Genomic DNA, 15,615 nt, shown 5'->3' with positions numbered 1-15,615 from the left:
GCTCAGGGCAGTAGATGAATGAACATAGATCGAGAAACTTTCACAGATCCATCTTAGAGTTGCTTAGCTACTTTTGCTTAGAATCTCACGTTAAAAATTCAACATCCCATTCATGAAAGGGCCCACTTACCTGAGGAGAAGTATCAGAGCAAGATTAGGGCAGAAAAGATGGGTGAGGAGAAAGGTCTAGATGGGGAAAGGCAGAACTGGTTGAACCAGGTCTGGTGGTTCTCTGGGTTCCAGTCATGGAGTCTGCTCTTACAGGTGAAGATGAACATGGTGCTGAAACCTCTTCCATGCTCTTCTCAGCCCAGGGTTCCCCAAGATCAGTAGCACTGAGTGGCCAGCCGGGTAAGCGGCCATGACGATTTTGCACACAATATTCCAGGAACTGTTGATGTCAAAGATGTTGAACATGGAAATAAATAGAGCAACTGCATTGAAAATGTAGAGAATGAGAAAGCAGCCGGTAGCTTTGATGGCCCCCATGTGAGCCTCCATGCTGGGGTCCCTGGAACCAGTGGCATTGCTCTCCATGTGGAGGGTGTGTCTCTTGAGAGAGATGATCAGCAGGGTGGCTGAAAGGATGAACATGAGCAGAGGAATGAAGATCCCCAGGTTATAGAGAAGAACCAGGTTGACCACATTGGTCTCAGAGAAGTACTTCTCCGGGGCGTTGGAGCAGGGGATGGGAATGGAACTATTTACATACACATTGAAGATATCTGTAGAGAAGGGAAAGCTGAAGCATAAGGAGATGAACAGTGACAGTCCCAGAAGCCAAGGCATCAGCGCTGTGATTTTCCTCTTCATCAAGAAGAACAAAGGGTGAGCAAAGTTTGAAATTCTAAGACAATAGAAGATGTTGAGCCAGGCAGCTCAAGCCAGAGGTTGAAATAGTTCAGAAACATGACGACGACTTTGAAGAGTATAAACACTGTGTTTTGGTTATAAGTGACTCGGAACAGTAGACTGTAAGTATTCTCCAGCATCATCCAGATCTGCAGCAAGAGCCTGGAAAGGCTGAGCATCAGCAGAATGCAGTCACTGACAGGGAGTCTTTTGCCTCTGGCCCGCTCGGCCCCATGGATGGCCATGATGAAGCCATTCCCAACGATGCCAGTGATGCACTCTATTCCAGAGGCCACCAAGGTGAGGACGATTTTAAACCTGCATGTGTCTCTGTCCGTGGCATCTGTGCTCACCGTGGCCATTCTCTTTGGCCCTGACTTTCAGGTTTCCACGCCAAGAACTGGTACCTGCCCTGCAACCTTCTGACCCTCACTCAATGTTACTGTAATTTTCCCCTCAGTTAATGGTTATTTCCAATTTTTCTTCATTTGCTTGCCACATGACTAAAGTTAGAGGCTTGAAATGCAAATGATGAAAGGATCTTATTATTGGCTGTCTCCATTTTTCCTAAAGACCCATTTGCCTCAGGCTTGCAGGAGCTCATTGGAAAAAAATTGAGAGCGGTTCCTATCACAGCATCTTTCTACCTTATTTACTTTAAGCCCATATTCACCTGACACGCAAGAGTCCCAGGTTAGGAATCTTAACTGTCCCCATGACTTTGTACTCATCTCACAAGACCTGTTACCTGCTAAATTGTCTGTAAAAATGCAACAGCTCCTTTGATCTGCCTTCTCCTTCTTCTTTTCTTTTCTCCCTTATTTGTGGAGATGTTTTTATCCTATGGTTAGCATGTTTATGAATAAGAAATTCCTATCAACTCGTATATGAACATTTTTACTTAGAATCAAGTTTCCTCCACAAAGGTCAGCTATTATACTGTCCCCAAACACAGAAGAGCCAAAACTTGATGCCATTTGGGTTAATTAGAGATGAGAAAAACTGCCTTGTGACAGTTTCATGATTATAATTTACTGATATGCACATCAGTGTTTGAACTCTGAAACAGGTAGAATTAGCCTGGGAAAGCCACAGGGTGTTCTAAACACAGTGCTGAAGTTGGACATGTGACCAAACACTGTTAACTTGAAATTTAATTCCCTACTTCTTCACACTGACTGTGAAACACAATGAACTCTAGCATTTCAAACAATATGCAGATGCCCGGGACTCATTCCAGATCTAGTAAGGCAGAATCTGAGATAGGGCCCAGGCAAATTGTATTTTTAAAAAGCTAAAAGTTCATTGCTCATAGCCAGATTGAGAACCAAAATCTTAGCTAGAGACTAATGAGTCTTGGGCCAAATCTGGCTTGTGTTGTGTTTTATCTTGTACAGTCTAATCCTGGATAACATTAGCCCACCAGTGCTTAATACTTCTTATTGGTCAACATTTAAATTTAGGAGATTGTGTGTATGCACAAAAAAAATCTGCCCTTGAAAAATTAGAAAATTGGGCAATTTTGGGGCTGCATGGTGAATTGGTTGAAGTGGAATAGTGGCTGCACATTTAAAACAAGGTATGTGTGCACTTTTCAGTTTGTCACAGTATCCACTAACTCCTAGTGTCTTCTTGACCATGAGGCTTCCTGCCAGTGTGATGGCCCTGTTATAACTTAAAAAAAAAAAAAAAAAAAATTCTTTCTTTTTTTTTTTTTTTTAAGATTTTATTTATTTATTCATGAGAGACAGAGAGAGAGAGAGGCAGAGGGAGAAGCAGGCTCCCCACGGAGCAGGGAGCCTGATGCGGGACTCGATCCCAGGACCCTGGGATCACGACCTGAGCCGAAGGCAGACGCTTAACTGACTGAGCCACCCAGGCATCCCCCAAAAATTATTTCTTTTAGAGAGAGGGAGAGAGAGAGAGAGAACATGAGCGGGGGCTGGAGGGGGGCAGAGGGAGAGGGAGACAGAGAATCACAAGCAGATTCCCCACTGAGTGCAGAGCCCAACACAGGGCTCGATCTCAGAACCCTGAGGATCAGGACCTAAGCAGAAGTCAAGAGTAGGACACTTAACTGACTGAGCCACCCTGACACCCCTGCCCTGTTATAACTTATATAATAAAAGTACAGAGATGATGAAAATACGTTTCTCCACCCCCAAATTAATTTTATTTCAAATTAAAGTCAGGGATTTATTTTTATTATAAAATTGCTTTTTATTATTAAATTATATTTGTGTAAAAATAGCACCAGAAAAAGCAATATATTGCAAAATTATGAAGACATTGTTTAGAGAAATTAAAGCTCATGTCAACACAAAGACTTGTATAAGAATGTTTGTAGCAACTTTACTCACAATAGCCAGGAACAGGAAACAACAAGACTCCTTGACAAGTTCTACATATCCAGTAAGAATCAACTTCTGTTACTTCTACTAACAGAGAGTAGTATTGGGGTGCCTGGGTGGCTCAGTTGGTTAAGTGTTGGACTCTTGATTTCTGCTCAGGTCATGATCTCAGGGTTGTAGATCGAGCCCTGTGTTGGCCTCCATGCTCATCGGGGCTGCTTGAGATTCTCTCCCTCTCCCTCTGCCCCTCCCCCACTCATGCTCTCTCACTCTCTCTCTCTCTCTCTCTCATTCTCTAAACTAAATAAATCTTTAAAGACATTTATTTATTTATTTATTTATTTAGTTAGTTAGTTAGTTAGTTGACAGAGAGACACAGTGAGAGAGGGAACACAGGGGGAGTGGGAGAGGGAGAAGCAGGCTTCCTGCCGAGCAGGGAGCCTGATGTGGGACTCGATCCCTGGACCCTGGGATCATGACCTGAGCCAAAGGCAGATGCTTAATGACTGAGCCAACCAGGCGCCCCTAAAACAAATAAATCTTTAAAAAAATAATAGAGAGTAGTATTTATCAGCAGCTTTCACAAATTCCCATGCACCAAACTCATCTTTTTGTGTATTTTGTTTCAACTTATATAAGTTTGTGATAAATAATATCTCTCTGAAATTCTTGCACATAATTGATTTCCGCTGTTCTGGTATCATCTTCTGTTGGTGTTCTTTCACGTTTTTCTCTGATCTTAATAGGCAAGAGCAGTGGTGGGCTGGTGAGCAGGTGCCATATTAATGGGGATGTGGGGCCAATTCATTTTTTAATCCGTGATCATTCATTCGGGGTGCTAGAATGGAGTCTCCTTTATTCTAGGGAAACTCTCATGGGGGAACCAAAGACCAAAGGTTTCACATTCTTGGCTATTGGGTTCAAAAACTTTGGTGCAGGTGTAGGATAGATCAGATTTGGGAGAATATGTGATTAGGGGAAGCCTTTCCTCTCACTTCTCTCTCAAGCACTGCCATGCAGACTAGGATGCTTTCCCAGTTGGGGAGGGATGAGAAGCGCAGGGATGAGCTGGAGTATGTGAATATCTCCATGAAAGGGACCTCACGTCCTGCCTCGTATGGGGCACACCACGGGGCTGCATGGGGTGGCAAAGGCAGAGGGGGGCTGCAGGATTGCTCCCGAGTCTCCCCAGGCACACTTGAGACAGCCGCTACATCTTCCTTGTGTTCACACAAAGGGTTTGGAGAGTTGCTGAGGGAGTTAGTGGATTCCAGAGAGGTGTGGTCTTAGCCAGGAGGCTTTGCAAGCTTGGGTTCAGATGAAACCAATGCAAGGACAGGGGCTCCCCACCCCGCACCTCCCTCCATGTCTGTTTGATGCCCACTAAACATGGATGTCACCCCCTGGAGGACAGGAAGGAGAAATCCTGAGAAAATCTTGTACTCATAGTGTTTAAACCTGGTATGAATGAGAAATTCACTAAAGTATAAATTGGTTTATAAAGCCGTGTGAACTCATGGAGCAGGATAAACATGACCAAGATTCTTTCCTTCAATCATAGTGTCCAGCTCTGTGCTGCTGACTCTCCCTTTCCCATCCCACAGTGACATCTTGGGCATGTTTCATCTTTTCTAGTCTTTTTTGGTTATTAATATTCGATCCAGTTTGACTTCATGTGTGGGTTAAACATTTACCATCTCCCTTTTACCCAAGCACAATTTGATTGGAGGGCGACCGGATGGGTCTGGGACACCTGTCTCTTTCTCTTCTTCTTCCAGGATGCTGCTGTGGGAGAGGGGGCAGGTTTATTTTATCTCTTTAATTTACTGGCTGCTGAGGTAAATGCATCCTCTTGTGGTTGTTACTGCTGTCCTGACACCATCTGGCCATGTGTGCCTCTGGGGGGCCAGGCATCATGTACTGGCTGTCGCGTGAGGAGCATGTGGGAGTTCTAGAGGGCTCTGTGGCAGCACCAGTCACTCCTCCCTCCTAGTTTGGTAAGTCTAGGCGTAGATGGCAGGCTGCCACTGGTTACAGTAGGGCTGGTATTGCCACCTCTTGCTAAGCTTTGCAGGTCAGTATCTAGCCCCGTTCTTGGCTGCCTGCTTTAGATCTGTCCTTCTCAACCTCGTGTATATACCAGAATTGCCTGAATTAACACTGCGGGGCTTTAAAAAACATCCATACCCATGTCCCATCCTCAAAGATTCCAAGTAATTGTTCTGGAGAAAAGCTAAGCATTGGCATCTCCAAAGCTCCCCATTGCAATGGCAGTGGGAGCAGGGGAGGGTTGAGAACCACTGTGGGCGAGGGGTACTTACCTGCATGGTTTATGGTGTGGGCTCTAAGGCCAATTCTGGGACAACAGGAACCCTGCCACTCAACATGGCTGTGGAAGTGACTGCATGACTTCCTAGACAAGACTGAGGACATGTCCTTCCATCAGGTAGAGGGACATCAAATCCAGAGGTTGAATTACAGAGAACACTTATAATATTTCGCAAAACAGTTTTTGCCTTGTGAAAGTCACTTCTACTGTATAGTGTTAGAAAAGCAAATATTTCTCCTATCTCTATGAAAAGGAGGAAGAAGGACATAGATGTAGAGAGTCATAGGTTTCCGCTTTGTAAACTGAAGACCATTCCTATGTGCTTATTTGGCAAAGGATGAAATGTATGAGAACAGCCATTATGATGCCATTAGGAAGCAAACCACCATAAGTACAAAGACCAGGGATGTGGAAAAGATGTGATCAAATCCAGTGAGCTGCAAAGAGAACAGAAGAGTTAACAAGATTTGTTTTGGTTATTAATAAAACAAGTATTTATATATTTAAGTGAAAAATCTGCCCAGGACATGACATTCTTCACAGATAGCAAGTTGTAAAAGAGTGTCTACTGAATGTGATGGAAATCATGGGTCCTGAAAAGATATAAGTACGTGAGAATATAAGTGTAATCAGAAACACTGTTGCTCAATGTACTAGAAATATGGTTAGGAAATTAAAAAGAAAAATTGTGTGAAAAAAGTCTGAAACATTGTGACATTTGCTTTTGCAGCTGATGAGGGTACATATTTAGTAATACTTAGATGTAATAATTAGCTCTATTTATTCACTGTGGGTTTGAGAATTTTTATACGACTGAAAATATTTTAGACAGTGTGCCCATGACAGGCATAACACTAGGAAATAATTAAGAAATTCATTTTTGTAACAGAGGAAACTTTCAAACAATTTAATATAGATGATGTTCCTGGGATAGATGGTGCTAATATTGGACTTGCAGTAAAACTAAGTTCCATGTGGCAAGTCATGCAAGGACACAACTTTACCTCTACTCATTTGCATTATTCAGCAGGAATTGCTTTCTGCTATTAGTTATAAATGGAACCCATCACGGACACAGAGCTCACTACCTGTAAGCTGGATCTCGCCTGGGGCTTGGGCCATGGGGTGTCACAGGCACTGTTGAATGATTTGGACACCTAACACAGCAGTCTGCTGACTGCACATAGGTTGGGAGGCTCAGCCAACACCGAAGCTAAGGAGAGGTGTTGAACTGTTGAAATGAGCTCATGCCTCACCACTGAGGGGAAAAAAAAAAAATCTCTGCTTATACTAAGCAGCAAAGATTGTTATGACATAATTGGCAAGCACTCTGAATGCCCTGCAAAGGCATCCACCGTAGTTATAAAACATTATGGAGAAAGTTATCTGGCATAGTATTATTTGGTCCTCTTTTCTGTGCTAGAATGTTCTAGAACTGTAACTGATGGTCTGAACCCCGTCGTGGAAATTCTGTTAGACTGAAGGCTGACGGCATGCTAAGTAGCTTATTGATTCCAGCTCTGTGAAGATGACCTCCCCCTGCCCAGTGCTCTTTTATCTCTTCATACCTACAATGTGGAAGGTGATCTGCGGTGAGCTACAGGACTGGACATTTAGCACAGGGACACCAGAACACAAAACTCCTGCAACAATCTGAACAATTGTGCAAGATTTTTAAAAATCTTTGGAAATGCCTATTTTTGTGAATAGCTCTTTTCAGTTATTAAAGTAAGACTAAGTATCATTCCTAGTCAAGGCTCCCGATCAAGGATGAATTCTGCATTAGCATGGAACTTGGTACAAGATTTAACAATGACAGGCTAAAGAAAAAGTTGCAGATTTCTTGTTCCAAAACAAAAGTTAATAAGTTGTGAAAGGAAATGTTAAAAGTAAACTATTTCTATTTTATCTGTTTTTTCCCAATTTTGAATTTAAGTTACAATAGTCAATATCATATGTGCATGCATTATGTGGTATGGTCATAATCATAGTTCAGAAAAATAAAGTTTGATTATGCTCCTGGTACTTGGTTTGTTTTTCTTACCTCTTCCATGTTCACCCATAGACTTTTATGTCCCTGGCTTCTTTAGACCCTGGAGTTTTCAGTGATCTCTTCAATGCGTGTCTTGTGTGGGCAGTTATGAGATGGCTCTAAAGCTTAGCTGAGTTTTCACCATAAGGTGGAGCCTGGGAATCCTTCTTGGAAAATAGGGCAATTACTTAATTTTTCCACTAGTGGGCGGGCATGTTCTTTCTTTTTTATTTAAAAAGCCTCTAGAAAACCTTTGAAAACCTTTTCTATTTTGGGCAGTTGGCTGAGTTTTACCCACCCACTTTTAGAGAGACCTCTGAATCTTTATACTCAGGGTCAAAGTTATGGTCATGGCCAGACAGTTTTCATGAGGAAACTCATATTGTCTCTTAATAAAGCATCTTTTTTGTTAATATTTATTTTTGAAAGATAAGTTGTAAATAAAAACCATATCCCTTAAATAGACTAACTTTAGTTGACTACAGAGCCTGTTTCTAAAGACTCTGGAACATCAGAATACTAGAATACCAATACTACAGGTGACTCAAGAGCTGGTGTTGGGGATGAGAGAATGCAGGCCTTAAGCAGGGAAGAGAATTGCCTAAGGCGACTCACCTGTTGAGCTCATTACCAGAATACCAGGTAATGCGGAATATCAGGTAATGCATCTTGGGTGGTCCCTTTACACTTGCCTTTGAATTTCTATTAGCTTCTCTGCAGGCTCTCTCTTTACTAATGGGTAGTTACCCGCCTAATTAGGCTCTTCTCATCCAATCCAGGAAATGGTGATGAAAGCTCACTTAGGCCCAGTGCTCACCTTTTTTTTCCAACTTAAATGAGTTCCTGCACTTAGGAGGTAGAGATACATACAGTGACCATTGTTTCTAAACAAAACTGTAATCTTATTCATTGGACAAATACATAAGTACCTACTATGTCTGGGACACTGGAGATAAATAGTAAACAGACAAATTCCTGTCTTCATTAATCTTACAGTTTAGTTTTGCTTGGGGGGGCAAGGGGAAGGAGAAGAGGGGAAGGGGATTGAGAGAGTTTGGGAAGGCCAGAAAATAAACAAGTAAACAGATGATATAATTTCAGATGATAACTACCATAAAAAAGTAAAGAATTGATTTTCAAGGGTGCCAAGACTATTTAATGGGGGAAGAATAGTCTTTTCAAAACCGAACACCTACAACTGAATATCTACATGCCAAAGAATGACGTTAGACTTCTACCTCATACCATATACAAAAATGAACTCAAAATGGAGCAAAGACTGAAATTTAAGACTTGAAGCTATTAAACTCTTAGAAGTAAACAGAAGTATAAATCTTTGTGCCCTTGGATATGCAGTGGCTCCCAGATATGACACTTAAAGCATAAACAATGAAAATTGGAGAAATTAGACTTTGTCAAAATTAAAAAACTTTTGTGCTTCAATGGTACTATCAAGAAAGTGAATAGACAAGTCACATAACGGAAGAAAATATTTGCAAATCCTATATCTGATAAGAGCTAAGTATCCAGAAAGAAATGTTACAACTCAACAATAAAAACACAGCCCAATTTAAAAAGTGGGCAAAGGATTTGAATAGATGTTTTTTCTAAAGAAGATCTACAAATGGCCAATAAGCTCATGAAAAAAGCACTCAGCACCATTAGTCATTAGGGAAATGCAAATCAAAGTACAATGAGATACCACGTCATACTCACTAGGTTGGCAAAACTAAAGACAATTACAATTGTTGACAAGGTTTGGATAAATTGGAACCCTTATACATTGTTGGTGTGAATGTAAAATGTTGTAGCCACTGTAAAAAACAGTTCAGCAATTCATCAAAAAGTTAAACAGAGGTACTATATGATTCAGCAATTCTGCTAGGTAGGACAAGACAATTGAAAGCATATGTCCATGCAATAACTTAAACATGAATGTTCATAGCAGCATTATTCATGATAGCCCAAAAGGGGAAACACCCAAATGTCTGATGAATGGATTTAAAATGTGGTTTATCCTTTTAATGGAATGTTATTTAACCATGAAAAGGAATGAAGCACTGATATGTACTACAACTGGGATAAACCTTGAAAATATTTATGCTAAGTGAAAGAAACTAGACACAAAAGGTCACATATTGCATGATTCCACTTATACAAAATCTCCAGGATAGGCCAAATCATAGAAACAGAAAATAGATTTGTGGTTGACAGGGATTAGGGAGGGAGAAATTGGGAATAACTGAAAGAAACAGGATTTCCTTTTGGGGTGGTGAAAGTGTCCAGAATTAGACAGTGGTGATTGTTGTATAACTCTTGTAAATATACTAAAACCCACTGAATTTTATACTTAAAAGGATGAATTTTATGGCATGGAATTACCTCACAATAAAAAGAAAGTAGGGTGATCAGACGGAGAAAGTGGGCAAAGGGAGGTGGTGGGTTATTTAAACACTTTGTTGAGAGAAGCTTTCGACAGGAAATCAACATTTGAGCAGAATATTTGAATGAATGAATGGATGGATGAAGCACACAAACCCCATTGAGCTCCCTGTTCACTCGTCTTTTGTTTGTATATATCCTTGCTCTTATACAGATGATATTAGAGTGTCTCTACTCCAGTGCCTCAAATTTGTATGAAAGACACATTCAGAAAATGAAAGGCATTATTTCATTATTTAATGAAAATGCTTGCCTGCAATGCTTCCCTGCAGAATTGCCAGGGAAATCTCGAAGCCCTAACATGCCTGAACATCTTTCAGAAGGTGCGTAATGGGATGTTAAAAGAGGGCCTTAAAGTGTTGGCTAAGCCCTCCAAGTGGAATACAGTTGGTGATAAGTGAGCATATAATCTAGAGACAGACTCCTTAATCATCTGTCTCTAGCTTACATAAAAGAGAATCCTTCAAAGGGAATTTGTGTAAGAGGAGATCATGCTTCTTTCCTCCCTGTCTCTCTAGAATGCTGTCCTCCCCTTCCCCAACAAAGATAAGGGGGGTTGGGAGGTTCCAGGGCATTACTGGTAGAATCAAGACACTTGGCAGAAAGGGAGACCAACATCTCACTCATCTACCTGCCCTTGTTGCTCATCAGGGCAGACAGCAAGAGCATTCTTCAAAGAGCCTTCCCTGGACTTCCTGGAGCTGGACTTTTCAACCTCAGTGCTCTTGACCTGTTGGGGGGATAAATCTTTGCCGTGAAAGGCTATTCTGTACATTGTAGGATGTTCAGCATCATTCCTGGCCTCCACCCACTAGATGCTAGTAGCATCTCCCCACCTCCCACAATTGTGGTAACCAAAAATATCTCCAGATAGGGCTAAACGCTCCCCGGGGGGCAAATTACCTCCGGTAGAGAACCACTGCCCCAGTTTTAGAAGGCAATAGCAATCTAGAGATTGATGCTTGACTCCTGCCTGGTGAAACCAGAAGGGAAAAGGCTGCCTACTGTTGCTGCTAATGGCAGAGCAGAGAGAACTGGTTGGCAGTGTAGGTGCTGCTTGACTGCCAGGGTTTGGTGGAGCAAAGAAGGGTAATGCTTTCCCCTAGAAGTGAATCAGGCTCAAGCTATATTGAAAGGACCCTCTTGGAAGTGGGGGAGATGCTGTCTGTTGGACAGGAGAGAGATGACAAGAGGCCAAAGAGTTCATTGCTTGCTTTAGATCAGGGTTTTCAACCTTGACACTACTGATATTTTGGACCTGATACTTCTTTGTTGTAAGAGCCTGTCCTGTGCATTGTAGGATACTTGGCATCTCTGGCCTCTACTCCCTAGATGCTATTGGCATTCCCCCCAGGTGTGATGTCTAAAATATCTCCAGACATTATCAAATGTCCCACGGGGAGGGGCCTGTCAAAAACTGACGCTGGTTGAGAAGTAACCCCACAAAGAAATCCCACAATGAGTCCCATGCATCAGCCTGTTAGTGTTCTATTGCTGCTATAATAGATTACCAAAAACTTAATAGTTTAAAACAACACATTTCTGATCTCACAGTTCTGGGGGTCAGAAGTGCAACCTGGGTCTTACTGGGCTAATATCAGGGTGTCGGCAGGCCTGCATTCCTTCTGGGAGCTCTGGTGGAGAATTCCTTTCCTTGCCAGCTTTTCAATGCGGCCCTCGTTCCTGGCTCCCCGCTTCCAGCCAGCAATGCAGCACATCTTCTCTGACTCTGACCCTCCTGCCTCCCTCTGATAAAGACCCTTTGATTACATTGGGCTCGCCTGGATAGTCCAGCTTCATCTTCCCATCTGGAAGTTCTAAACTTCATCACATCTGCCAAGTCCCTCTTTACCATGGAAGGTAACATATTCACAGGTTTCTCAGATTAGGATGTGGACATCTTTGGGGAGGGCATTCTACGTACTGCAGTCAGTATCACGCCAACCAGAGGACACTGAGTGGCCAGGTGTACCAGCACTAGTTAAGTAAGACCCTGTGCTTTCTACTTCCTTCTCCTCCTGCCTCCTCCCAGGAGTTGGACGCCGCTGAGCACGTCATCCTATCCCTCCCCATCACTGGAACCGAATGCGGAGGTGTGCTCAGGTCTAGCTGGAGAGAGACCTCGAAATCATTTGGGAGATAATGGTTTTGATTACAGTGGGAGGGAACTTTTATTTTAATGGAAAATTATGCTATTTTAATTCCCCACTTGTCTGGAAAGCCACAAGCTCTACCTGGAAGGTTACTCATGGCTAGAAAAGAGGCTGTTAATCAGTAAAACTGAAGGCAGTGATGTGGAGAGAAAAAGTCACTGCTCACAGTCCCTCATAGAATCCAGCTCATTGAATAAACCTGGTGCGAGGGGGTTTTGGGGGAGAGAGGATTTCAAAATTCTATTGCGTCACCCCATGATTGGGAAGAGCCTCTACTCAGAGAAGGGGAGGGGGCAGAGTTTGAATGTGTCTGCACCCAGAGGCCGAGAGATGGAGGGGCCTCGGGAAAGCCATGATTCTCCTGGGAACGTTGGATGATCTTGCTCTTGCCTAGAAATTTGAGGAGAGAGGTAGAGGAAGGAGAGAAAAGAACGGGAAAAAGATAGACAGACCTGGGCTGATAACTACCAACGTTCATGTGGGTAAGAGCAAGAAGACAGTGTTTCAAATCTGTGCTGGCAGGAGAAGCTGGGGCATATGGCCCCCGCATGGAGAGGGATGCAGCTTGCAGCTCCATGCTCTGAGTCAGACTTTAAAGTGCTTCCCAGCATGTCAGTGTAAGGCCTGCCTGAACCCTAAAACTATAACTGGAAAACTTTCATGGGTTTCTTGAGGACACCAATTAGATATCCAAACCCAGGTTTCTCCCCTCATGGCTGGATGAGCCTGCTTCCTTCTCTCCTGGGACACGGAAACAAAGTGGAGCAGGCCACACACAAAGATTCAAAACTTTGAGTGGCAATCAGTCTAAAACCAGAATTACCTCTAGTTTTGTATTATATATGGTTTGTTTATATATGATTATAATGACCATTTGAAGAATACAAAAATAACAAATATACTCTGTCAAGGGGGTGAAGAAAAATGTTTGGGGGGGGAGATTATGGAGCACCAAAAATGGGATGTGTGTGTGTGTGTGTGTATGTGTGTTTTAAGATTTGTTTTTTTATTTTAGAAAGAGAGAGAGTGCATGAGGGTCCACACGTGAGTTGGGAGAGGGACAGAGGGAGAGAGAATGAATCTCAAGCAGGCTCCACATTCAGCATGGAGCCTGATGCAGGGCTCGATCTCAAGACCCTGAGATCATGACCTGAGCCGAAACCAAGAGTGGGATGCTTAACCGACTGAGCCACCCACGTGCCCCTGGATGTGTGTTTTGTGCAGGAAAAGAGTCACTGATGTGTCTGAGTGGAGTGGACTAGTCAAGATAAAGTGGAGCAGGTAATGCACTAACGCAAATGGGTACTTTTTGTCTTCCATGGCAGTATAGGACCTTGGGGAGCTATAACGCAGAAGAGGGCCCACCCCTGAAAAGAGCTGCAGGCCCAGAGAGGGGAACCACACTCAAGACTGACATGGGGAGAGATGGGGAGGGGTCAGGGCCTTAGGCAGAATTCACCTTTCTCTAGATTCTAAATAGGAATGAACTTTTAAAACTCTACTCCAGGTGCACTGCACATCTTGGAAGTAGGATGCTGTTTATGTGCTTCCCTCATGCTGTCTTCATGCCCAGAGTCTTACCCAGGATTGTCTGGCAACAAAAAGACCCCTTTTCTTCTTTTTCCTTAGGTAGGTGGGCAGAAGTATCCAACTGAAGCTGGATTCTGTCTCTCTCCATGTATTTGTAGCAATCTACCTGGGGACAGGCGCTTTTTACTTTTAAGTCGAATGTAGTAAAGTCTCATTTTCTAAATTAAAGAAATTGTCCCTGGCCACATGTGAAGCTCTCCATAAGTAATTTGTTGAAGGAAGGAGAGAAGGAAGGAAGGTGGAAAGGTAGGAGGAAGGAGAACTGGAAGGACGGGAGGGAGGAAGAAGGGAAAAAGGGAAGGAGAGAAAGAAGGAAGGAGGGAAGGAAAGAAATAGGAAAGGAAAGAGGGAGAAAAGGAGGGAGGGATGGGAAAATGGAGGGAAGGGTAGACCAAAAGACAGAGGACAGAGGAAATAAAGACTTGCCTTTCTGTGTGTGTGCTTCCGTGCTCTGTCATATGGATTTACTTCCAAAAGTGGCACAGGAGATCATGGAGAAGGTTAGCTCTGTGCAGGGAACTCTAAACTTCTGAGTTGTGACGGAAGAAGCAAGGAGGCTACTTTGGTGCCAGATCTTTAAGGTGTGTGGTGGGGGGGAATAGAGCTGTCCTTATTCTGAGAGTGAGGCTGCGAAGTGCTGCCGTGACCCGTGAGCTTGTGGACCCTGTAATGCAGACCCTCCCCAAGAGCTGCCCAAACACCTGTCTCTGGGGGCGTAAATGCAGTAAAACCCAAGGAGCCTGTGCTTTTTCATTTACAGCCCTGCCTTAAGGTCACTTTCTTTATCCTCCCCCTGGAGGTGTGTTCTCCCCTGTCTGTATGCTGGGCATTATTAGTCTTGTGCTCTGTACTTGGTTTTTTTGAAGGGGACGTTGTCTATATCCTTGATTCCCCAGAAGAGATTGCTTTGCTCTCATTTCACAAATACCTTTGGTTCTGTACTATGATTTTCAAATGTGTCTGTTCTAAGGTGGCTGCAACTTGGACGGGTGTAAGTAAGAGATGTTGCAAATACTAAATGTAAAGAATCTAGGTGTAAAGTGGGCATTGATCAATATTTGTGGATCTTGAAAATGCTTAAATGCTTCTTCTTTACTATTTGCCTTTCTTTGTCCTTAATGCTGTCTTCATTTGTTCTCTAATCAAGACCCCAAGTCTTTGATCCCCATGATCAAGAGGAACGTTTTCTGTCTTGACAAGTGTAAGCCACTACATTTCTGAGGAAGGGTGGCATAGTCTGGGTGATCCCTAAAGAATGCAGAGCCACCTCCTCTCTGTGACTGGTAGTCAGGTAGGGAGTCTAAGTTGGAGCACTGGGACACCGATATGAAGAGAAAGGAGTGAATAAAGTTAGATATGTACCTTTCTTCCCCCTTTCCTTCTTCGCATTTTTTGTGGCTTTTTTTGTTGTTGTTGTTATTTCACTTTATTTAGCAAACAGTCACACTCTGAGCCCCATCCTTCTTCACATTTTTTGAGAAAGAGAAAGTGTTTTTTGTTCAGCAGAAAATGAGAGCTCAAGGAGATCCTGGAACCAAGACAAGAATGCTCCACAAATCTGGCATGACATTCCCTATATTTCCCACCCCCTCACAGTCAGCTGGGGCTGTATGGTTAGCTCTGGCTGGTGAGCTGTGAGTGGAAGGGGACGTGTGACATCCTCCCTATGGCACCGAGGAGCAAGTGGGACAACTCCATAAGTTACATCTGCTGAGATGACCCCTGGAGTCTTGTTTGCGATGGTGGCTCACTAGCTGTCTGCAGCCTGGATCCCTGAGACGCTGCATGGAGAACAGCTACCCATGGAGTGCTTGGGCCTGCAGAGGGCTTTGAATGTGCGAGGAATAAATATGTGTTTTCTTTTTT

At 43.2% G+C, this 15,615-nt stretch overlaps 1 protein-coding gene across 1 annotated transcript; it reads right to left on the bottom strand.

The window, feature by feature from the left end:
• Window positions 1–258: 258 nt before the first annotated feature.
• TAS2R40 (taste 2 receptor member 40) lies at window positions 259–1,214 on the bottom strand. The gene is given in 2 exon segments (XM_021692778.2): window positions 259–879; window positions 882–1,214. Coding segments are annotated over 2 exon segments (954 nt in total).
• Between the last annotated feature and the right edge of the window lie 14,401 nt (window positions 1,215–15,615).

The sequence above is a fragment of the Neomonachus schauinslandi genome, chromosome 12, assembly GCF_002201575.2.
Source record: "Neomonachus schauinslandi chromosome 12, ASM220157v2, whole genome shotgun sequence".
Lineage (NCBI taxonomy): Eukaryota > Metazoa > Chordata > Mammalia > Carnivora > Phocidae > Neomonachus > Neomonachus schauinslandi.
This window is presented reverse-complemented; position numbering and strand designations above follow the sequence as displayed.